The following is a 9,820-nucleotide window of genomic DNA, read 5'->3' on the forward strand; positions in this document are numbered from 1 at the left end:
CTATATCACACACACACACACACACACACACACACACACACACACACACACACACACACACACACACACACACACACACACACACACACACACACACACAGAACTTTAAACTATGGGTGTCATTTCTCAAAATTAAACTAAACAACCAATTAAATGAAAATGAATAATTAGCAACAGTCTGATACACAGTGCAGCAGCCAAACAGGACATTCAGAGGCTTTAATTTACTCACTGTCATCTCTGTTATCACAAATTAAATCTAACTAAATTAGGCTATATACAGCAGGGCTCCAGACTGCCTCTAAGATTTGAGACTGTACAAGTAAATGTTATCATCTAGGCCTACTTGGATGTGTGCAACCATTAGCCGCCTAAGGTTTTTTCATATGGACGGGGCAACTCAAAGAATCTGGTATCTGTCATTTGGTGGCTTATGTAGGCTATGTTAGGATCATGAATGAAAATGAAATGTGATATGCTTTGCAAGTCAAGTTATGGTGTGCGTCCCTACATTTTCTGCTTGCACTCCGAAGATGGGGCCACTGTGCTCCTAAATTAGTCTGGAGCCTTGTATGGCTTTGGTGACAATTAGTAGGCTACTTTTAATGTAGGCTACTTTTACTTCTCTAAGTTTGTAACTATGTCAATTCTGACATTTTGCTTGTAATAAAGCAGTTTTACCCACTGAAGAACATAAACATTTCCCTTCATCCAGTTTAGTTTAATATCAAACGGTGTGTATAACGATTATTGATACTTCAGCAATCTATTAGTCTTTGATTTTAGCCCAATGGATCCATGACTTAGCCTTGTAGCATCCTCCCTGTGTGCTCTGTCTGTCTGTGCAGTGGTTTCCTCCTCTGCAGCAGCTCGGGCGCTGATTGGCTGGACGACACGTGACCTCACAGCTGATTTCGTCGGCTGCAGTGTTGTGTATCGATGTCTACGGTGTTTTGGTTTGACCGTTCATCATCTCACGTTAGCCGTTTGGGGTTAGCATCGCTGGAGAGAGAGAGAGAAAGAAAGAAAGGGAGAGAAAGAGTAGCATAAGCTATCACCGTCCAACCAGCGAGCTGCCATGGCTCAGGCCGCACAGACCCACTCCTCCTTCGACGCCAACAACTCTCAGATCCAGGTGGAGCACGACAGAAAGCGTCGACAGTTTGTCATAAGACTAAACGGTAAGTGTAAACATTAGCATGCTAGCAGCGAGCTAACGCTAGCGCAGAGGTTTGCTGTAGCTTTCTCTCTCGCTCTCTCTCTCTCTCTCCCTCTGCTGCTGCTGCTAACATCGTCGTCGTGTCTTTATTGATAAACCCAGCTGCCATTTCAGACACAGAGGCGTCATTCACATAACACGGTCTCAGTGTCACCGTGTCTTTATTCAGGTATTGTCTCCTGTCAAAGCTGTTGCTCTTCCTTCAACCTGTAACTCCACCATGCAGCTTTTTATTGTCCTGCACTCTCTTCTTCAAAGCAAACACAACCTTCATTAGCATTCAGCAGCCACAACGACTGTGACTATCAATTGTCCTTCAAATGAGTGTCCCTTACACCAACACAAACAAAACGTCAATCATCTCATTTATCTACTTCCCACACTCACTATTTATAAATGTCTTATAATCTGCCTTCTGTTATTGCATCCAATCATTTGGTGTGTGACAAACTAAAAGAGATGTTTCATGTATGTGTGTGTGTTTCCAGGTCAGAGTCATATATATATATATTTTATGGAAATTGCTTTTGAACACGTAAGAATTTAGATGATCTTGTACATTACGTCAACATCCAACATGTTTACAGCAAGAAAGAGGATGCTGCTTTTTCCTCTGAACCCAGATCTTTATCAGTCTCTGTTACTCTCCACCCAGATACATTATCTCCTGTCCACAAGCTCCTGTCTGTATCTGGTGACCGGGAAATGTTTCTATCAAGCAGTGAACCCATTGTTTCATGTTTATTAGATGTTTACTGCATCACATTACTTACTCAGCTGCCCTGTTGCAGTATTATAAGTAGATAATAAGCTAATAACACAGCTTGATCAGCGACTTAGACAATGGCCTCACGCAAAGATATAAATGTCTGTTTTTAGAGTTTATCAAGCATAACATTTTTACATTCACAAACATTCTGACTTGTATTTGCAAGTATTACAAGAACTGCCTGCTATAGTGGGATCAAGTCGATGTGTGTAAACTCTAAGAAACTGTGTGGGATGGAGACAAACTGAACACAACTGAGAGCTGTGACCTCTTCCTGCCTCTAGGATCACATGATCGTGCAGTTCTTCTCTATGAATATGTCGGGAAAAAGACAGTGGACTTGCAGCACACTGAAGTTCCAGACGCTTACAGAGGGAGAGGAATCGCCAAACACCTGGCCAAGGTAAAGCCCAAACAACTTTTATCGTTAAGCACCTATACATGCAGAATTTGAAAAATAGTTTGAAATGGAAAACCAGTATATTGTGTGTACAGTAGCCCAGCATGTCTTCATTTCAAATGGTAATGTAATGACTGAAGTGTATGACACTGTTGGCACATGAACCCCAGTCAGACTAACGATAAGCGTTGTACAAATGCTCAAATATAAACATCTATTAGTGTTAATGTGATGTGTTTGCTGATAAAGTGCTTGTAAGAGCAATGTAAACATGACTTTACCCTGGTGTGATGGCAGGCAGCCATGGATTTTGTGGTAGAAGAGGACCTGAAAGCCCACCTGACCTGCTGGTACATTCAGAAATATGTCAAAGAAAATCCTCAGCCTCAGTACTTTGAACATATTTATCAATGACCGCACACACACACACACGTGGCTGTGACGGAGAAGACACGGAGAAAGAGACTCCAGAGAGATAAAGACTGTGCGGCAACAGCAGCAGCAACAGCAGCAGCAGCGTGCTGTGAAGTTACAGGCTGATAAACAATAAAAGGACCTTCCAGGCTTCGTTCAACATGACACTGAGTGAATCCAGAGACAACTGACCTCATGGCGAAGAAGACGACCGTGAGCTGAACTGACGGATCAGTTATTGTGCATAACACGGGAAAGCACGGCCATCAGAAACTGAAAGCGAATCAGCTGGTCAGGACTTGGAAAACACGAGCAAACCAACCAAACCAAACTGAAGCCTGTTACCTCACACAGAGACATTCAAGTTGTATATCCATCACCGACTGTAAGCAAGTGTCACGTATGTACTGAGAACATGTGTCAGTCCAATACTATGTTTGTCCTGCTTTGGACTCGGGTTTGAGCAGCACTACAAGACGACCAAGCAGCTGACTTTCTTTTGGAGGGTTTGTGCGGAAGCAGGGATGCTGACTTTTATATTTCACCCCCATTTTGATATTCTTTGAGTTTATTATTTTTTCTATTTACTTTCCACTTTTAGAATTTTTTTTATGAATATATGAATGCTACATGCAGCTTTGAAATATCAAACTCATTTCTTTCTAGGTAATTGCAAAGGGGCATTGGCATAGAAGAGTAACAAATAGTTTTTAAAAAAATATTATATGTTTTTAAGAAATTCGCTTTCCCAACTTCTCAAACTAGTCTGTCCACTTCCACCCAGTAACAGAAACCTACTGCAGAGGTATAAATTGACGAGTCAAAGGTGCAGGGATTTAAAAACCAAAGAATACAAACTGAGAAGCTCTGTGAGTAATATCAGCTCAACGGTTTTCTCCATTGTACACGTTAAATGTTACAGATACACATGATAGATTGGGTGTGAAGCTCATCACTGTGCAGCACAACACTTGGATATAGATAAATATCTCTGCTGAAACCAGCACTGCTTCATTCAGGGCATTTACTTTGTATGACGTGAAACCGTCCGTTGACCTGTTCTTCAGGGAAGTGATGATGGATGGCTGAAGCTTCCTTTTTCCTGTCATTTCATTTACTTTTTTTGTTTCTCTTACCCACAAGGCTCCTTTAGCCAGCTGATATCAAAACGGTAAAGGTCATTCTGAAAGAAACATTGTACTGACTAAAATAGTTTACTGTGGTTTCCCTTTTATGGCTCTTCAGGAGCTTTTTGCTGATGACAATCTAAAGTGTTGAGGAGAAAAATAGCTCAGGTTCCTCTGCACACACTGGCAGGACAGACATCAACATGCAAGGCAGATTATCTGCTTCAAGAATCACTGACAGGACATTACAGGAAACATCTTTCTTTCCCTTTATAAAACTTTCCTATAGGTGGCTCACACCTGTTCATAGGCCAAGGTAGTTGAGGTATTGTTTCATTTTCTGTGTTTTTGTTTATATTTCTGTGTGTTTTATGGAAAGGAAATAAATGCCTGATTTAATATGTGAGCAAGTGGTTCCTCAAAATGCAGGAAAATGTACCAATCCAGTTACATTGTTTTGTGCTTGAGACTTTTTTTTTCTTTTTCATTTTTGTCAGTAAATAAAGTACTTATTACATTATTAATGTCAAAGTATATATGCATAACATGTGAGCATTTATCACTACAGTGATAAGAATATCTTGTTTGTGGCTGCTCAATGCTTCAACTGAGCCCTTTGTCACACTAAAAACTGTTCATTTTCTTTCCCAGTATTCATACAATGTGCAGATTTGAATCTCAAGGCACCAGAACAGTTCATCAAAACTAAAGTGTATACAGACCAGGAACTGTGCAGATTGTGCCTAAGAAAAGAAAAAGGTCTGCTTTTATGTCTGATTTGTTGATGGCCACCTCCAAACACCTCTCCTCAAAGAGTCATCACTACAAACACAGAGCTGCTTCAGGATACTAATGTAACTGTACTGTAGCCTATATAAAGGCCTCGGCGCCACCTGGTGGCAGTGTTGGGAACAGCACGAGTAGACAGTGAAATTCAATAGTCCCAGTCAGCAGAAAAATGAGCAGTGTTTTGAATTAAGTGAGATCTTGACCCATGCTTGACTTTTAGTGGTCAGTAAAACAGCTAAACAAACACGGAGTATCACATAACTTCATGAGTCACTACTCACATGGTGACAGTGTGGAGATGGCTCTGACAACATCTTTTAGACATCCATGTCTTTGAAATGCTAAACTTACTGAAAATAGAATTGACCAGTTAATCGATATAAAATATGAATCCAAATAATTAAAAAGGGTCTGAGGTCAGGTTATAGTTGAGATAAACGGACTCCTGACCTGTGTGTTACAAATCTTGGGTCCCCAACAGCCTCAATCATGATTACTAAGCTTATTGATTTGTTGAATTGGTATTTTAAGAATTCATACACACTGAGATGATCTGGGCCTTAAAATATCTCAGGTCCTGGACTAGAGGAGCCGTGGCACGTAGACAGATATTCCTTATTGATTAGATTATACGTCACGCGCGTCCCTTTAAGCAGTTACAATAGTTGCCGCTGGTGCAGCGTTTGGTTTCAGCTGATCTCAGATTCCTGATCGAAGCCATTAGGGAAGTTTTATCCAAACCGCCTCGGGTTACGGTGGCACGCGGACTGGCAGCTCGTACCAGTGCACGGGGACAGAGACGCAGGGCGAGCGAGCGCACAATATGGGTGAGTACCAATAAACTTACAAATAGCAATATAATCGCAAAAGACAGATTTTTTTTTTGCGATATACAAGGTGTTTCAACCGATTTAACTGTGCTCGCGATTGACGACTTAAATATATAAATGGCTCCCGCGTCTGTTTGATGTCCAGTTACTTGATTAATTATTACGCTATAAACAAACGTAACTGCGTTCGTTTGCGTTAGTTCTATTTAGAATGTGCTCTGACCTCTCAAACTTCGGTGTTATAATAAATACGTAAAGGCAGGTATCCTGGCATGAGAGCACCATGGGAAATGTAGTCCCCTTTCCCGTGTGCGAGCGTTACGTCGACCGCGCTGACACACTACATTACCCATAAGGCTGAGTGCCCTCATACGTCAACTGCAATCACAGTTGCATCTCCAACATGGCGTCGCTGGGAAGGAGGCGCGGTGTCCCAGTAAGCAGGGAGAGGTCAGTTACTCCACATCTTGGCCATTAAACGAAAATGTTTTATGATGATAAATCATTTTGTCGGTTTCGTCACTCGCCAGACACCAAACTTGCACGTCGTTTGGGATTCAAAATCAAATGCCAACATGACAAGCGAGAAATTTATCCCACGGTTGGCTAATGTTAGCGGGCTAACGTGCACACAGCTAGCTAACGTTAGCGAGGAAACAAACTAGCAGCTCATGTGATGTTTTGGTTTTTTCACAGCGACCGATTCACTGCGAGAAAAGTTGGGTTTTTGCGGAGCTTTGGGTGGGTGCTGTTGTTACGCTGCGTGGTCACATGCCGGACAATTCAGGCTGAGCTAACGCTGTTGTCCGCTGTGTTTGTCGACCTGTGCTCAAAGTAAATCGCTCCTCAACTTAGCTGCCCAGTCCTCCAACTTTCCACTTTGGAAACGAGTCGGCTCATATTAAACCCTAACCTGCATTTAGCTACATTATGTTCCGTGCTCGTCGATCTTAACATGCTTTTTTTTGCTGGGTTTCAATATGACTTTTTAGAGCCCTTTATCGTCGTCCCGCTCTCCTAGTAGCCAAATCAGCCTGTTATCTATCCAACCGTCTGGCTTTGCCTGTCATGTTGTCATCATGCACCGAAGGCCTGACTGTGGCCACACACACACACACACACACACACACACACACACACACACACACACACACACACACACACACACACACACCTCTAACTTGTAATTAATCACGATTTACAGAGTACCAAGTAAAATGATCGATTTTTAAATGAGATGGAGCCGAAAACAGTAGCCGATTAATCATCTACATGGATGATCGTATGAAAATAGTTCGTAGTTTTTAGTTGTTTACTCCAGAACAAAGAGGTTGTGTTCGTTACTAACTCACATCGGATGCTTCACACAACTTGTCATTTTATGGTCAGGTTTATTAAAAAGGTCATTGTGTTGAGTCATTATGTTGTAAAAGCACGTACACACTCCACACCATGCCTCATTCTCTGGAGGTCATAGGCCTAAAGTGTAACTTTAAATAGACACTGAGAAAATAAAGTTATTGATCATGGATACAGGGCTGTTGTTGTTGTTACAGATTCATACCAACATATTAAGTGTGAAAATAAATCCTGCCACTGTTCAACAGAATCATATGGCTTGTTGTTTATTTTTAGTTGCCATTATTTCTGTATTTGCTCAAACCAGATGTATCATTTACATATGCAAGTTAAAGGTTACGTATGTGCTACAGTAGTAATATCTGTTGTCATGGGCGAAATTCATCTGTTTCCAAAAAAGTCCTTTTGCTCACTGTTCCCTGCCCGTTTTTCTTTTTCTGCACAGGGGAGTGATGGCGGCGACAGACTGCTACATTGTGCATGAGATCTACAATGGGGAGAATGCACAGGACCAGTTTGAGTACGAGCTTGAACAGGCACTGGAGGCCCAGTATAAATACATTGTCATCGAGCCCACGCGCATCGGAGATGAGACGGCCCGTTGGATTACAGTGGGCAACTGCCTGCACAAGACGGCCGTGTTGTCAGGCGCAGCTTGCCTCTTGACGCCACTTTCACTACCGGTTGAATACTCGCGCTACGTGGCGTTGCCCGCTGGTGCCCTCAGCGTGGCCTGCGCCGCCCTCTACGGGATTTCATGGCAGTTTGACCCCTGCTGCAAGTACCAGGTGGAATATGACAGCCAAAAACTCTCGCGGCTGCCCCTGCATACACTCACCTCCTCGACGCCTGTGGTGTTGGTACGCAGGGATGACGTCCACAGAAAGAGACTCCATAATACGATAGCACTGGCTGCCCTGGCGTATTGCGCCAAGAAGATCTACGAACTCTATGCTGTATGAGTGCACTCTGAAGAAGGTATAAGAACCAACAGAAAAAGGAAAAAAAAAACAAAAAACAAAAAAACCCAGAACCTATTCACCCCCAGATGTAAGAAAAGTGGAAGTCACGATCAGGCCCAGCAGTTAGCTCCACACATGTGGTGGGTGCTTCCATTTTGAACTTTGATCAGAGGGATATAGTAAAAACTAGAAGGAATTGTTTTTTCCCTTGCATTTCCTTTACTTCTATGTGACAACCGCGCCACATTTATCTCTGTAGTACCCTTGCGCCTCCTCCCCTGTGCCCTCCACCTGCATCCTTGACACACCACAAGCTAGCGCACAAGGGTATATGGCAGCAGTTCTTCTGGACTGAATCGTGTTGCAGTTGAAATGGACAGACATTTTTGAGTACCAAGCTCTTTCCCCTTTCCCTTGTAGTTTTACTGTACCCCTTTCTTGCTGATCAGTACATCACCCTTTCATTAAACATTAGGAGATTTCAAACTCACTTTTCTGTATTTTATTTTACTTTTTTTCATTATATGGAATCTACACGATGTCCAGAAAAGAGCAAATAGCTGCAACTTATTTGAGATTGTATCTTGTTCATGTAGGTTTTCTTGTTTGAAGAATGCAAGTAAGATCTTGTGTGACAATTATGTGGCTCAGTGTCCTCATTTGAGAGAAAATGCTAACTTTTGGAAAGTCATATTTCACATATGCTTCTAATAATGTATATTACATTAACATCAAGCCAAACCCCCTTGATGGATATTTAAAAATAGAAACTATTTGAAACCACAGCTAAGAATTACACAACTGAATCTAAATTGACATTTTCTTGGATCTGTTTATTTCGTGGTGCTTGTCATGAGTTGTTTTGGCAGTTTTGGTCACCAGGAGGAGGAAATACTAATTATAAGGTGAACAAAAAGTAAAGTAACAGTAGTCTCATCAGGGTTAGCACAATACGGATTGTTGACTTTCCACACTTAAGTTTTTGCCTTTTTTTTGTAGCACATTTATTCATGAAATCCCTGAAGAGGTCCAGCAAACAATGTATCAGAAATAAATTGTGAACTTCAAGGATTCAGTAAGTGTGTTCATAAATTATGCCAACTGACAGCTGCAAGTGGGAGCAGTATAACACCACAATGTAAAAGTTTTGCCTTTGTTTCATCACAATAGCTTATCAATTATTGTGACCAGGGAAACATGTTTTACACTAGTTTAAAAGGATCGCAGCAGGTTGCAAAGAGCTCAGTTGTTCACGACAATGTTCAACTCTTGACACTGATAAAAGGTGCTTTTTGTTTGTTTTTGTTCAGTTTTTTTTTTTTTTTTTGATAACTGTACAGTGTCTGAGAGGAGCACCTCACACGACTGAGACCCGAGCTGTTGGCTTGAAACCTGGAGAGGATTGGCTTTGCAAACTGTGCTCTTTGTTCACATTGACTCTACAGGCTCAGCTTCGCTGTGTGTGTTGGACCTGGAAAAACCACGAGCTCAGAGTGTTTTGAGCCCGAAACTCATTCGTTTTGAAAGTGAATAAAATAAAACTCATTTATGCATACAGACCATGTGAAACCTTCCAGTGCCATTGACTCTCACTATGAAAGGATGGGATTGGGGGGGGTCGGGTGGGGTGGAAACACATGAAGCAGAGGAATGATTCTCAGAGGGACGATCCAAGAAGACCTTATTAGTTTGTAGCCGGAGCAGGTTAATTATCTGTCAGCTGACCTCCTGCTGACATGAGTTTGACTGTTTGTCACTCATTTAGGGCGATACTGCTGGTCCTGGGCGGAATAGGAGTACCACAAGCTGTAGACCATCCTGCCCCCTTTTCCTGTTATCATCCAAACTTTGCTGTACCATCAGGAATCTCACAGAGTAGATCATCTGTTTGAGAAAAGTTCTCACCTCAACACTCAAGTCAAGTCAGACTGTTTCAAGTCAATTTTTTTTG

General features: G+C 42.0%; 2 protein-coding genes across 3 annotated transcripts; both read left to right on the top strand.

Annotated features, from left to right (window-relative positions):
* Window positions 1-964: 964 nt before the first annotated feature.
* Window positions 965-4,328, top strand: natd1 (protein NATD1). Its single transcript, XM_085784578.1, has 3 exons — window positions 965-1,181; window positions 2,273-2,391; window positions 2,686-4,328. Exons 1-3 carry the CDS (start codon window positions 1,079-1,081, stop codon window positions 2,800-2,802), a joined length of 339 nt encoding a protein of 112 aa, XP_085640704.1. The 5' UTR covers window positions 965-1,078; the 3' UTR covers window positions 2,803-4,328.
* A 1,048-nt stretch (window positions 4,329-5,376) lies between these two features.
* On the top strand, window positions 5,377-8,358 carry tmem11 (transmembrane protein 11). Of its 2 annotated transcripts, none has more exons than XM_085784580.1 (2): window positions 5,377-5,545; window positions 7,353-8,358. In XM_085784580.1, exon 2 carries the CDS (start codon window positions 7,360-7,362, stop codon window positions 7,867-7,869), a length of 510 nt encoding a protein of 169 aa, XP_085640706.1. In that variant the 5' UTR covers window positions 5,377-5,545; window positions 7,353-7,359; the 3' UTR covers window positions 7,870-8,358. The 2 variants fall into 2 exon arrangements, with proteins under 2 accessions (XP_085640706.1, XP_085640705.1); XM_085784579.1 differs by lacking the exon at window positions 5,377-5,545 and adding an exon at window positions 5,943-5,998.
* Window positions 8,359-9,820: the final 1,462 nt, after the last annotated feature.

The sequence above is a fragment of the Trachurus japonicus genome, chromosome 8, assembly GCF_045865225.1.
Source record: "Trachurus japonicus isolate A0001 chromosome 8, Traja_1.0".
Taxonomy (NCBI): domain Eukaryota; kingdom Metazoa; phylum Chordata; class Actinopteri; order Carangiformes; family Carangidae; genus Trachurus; species Trachurus japonicus.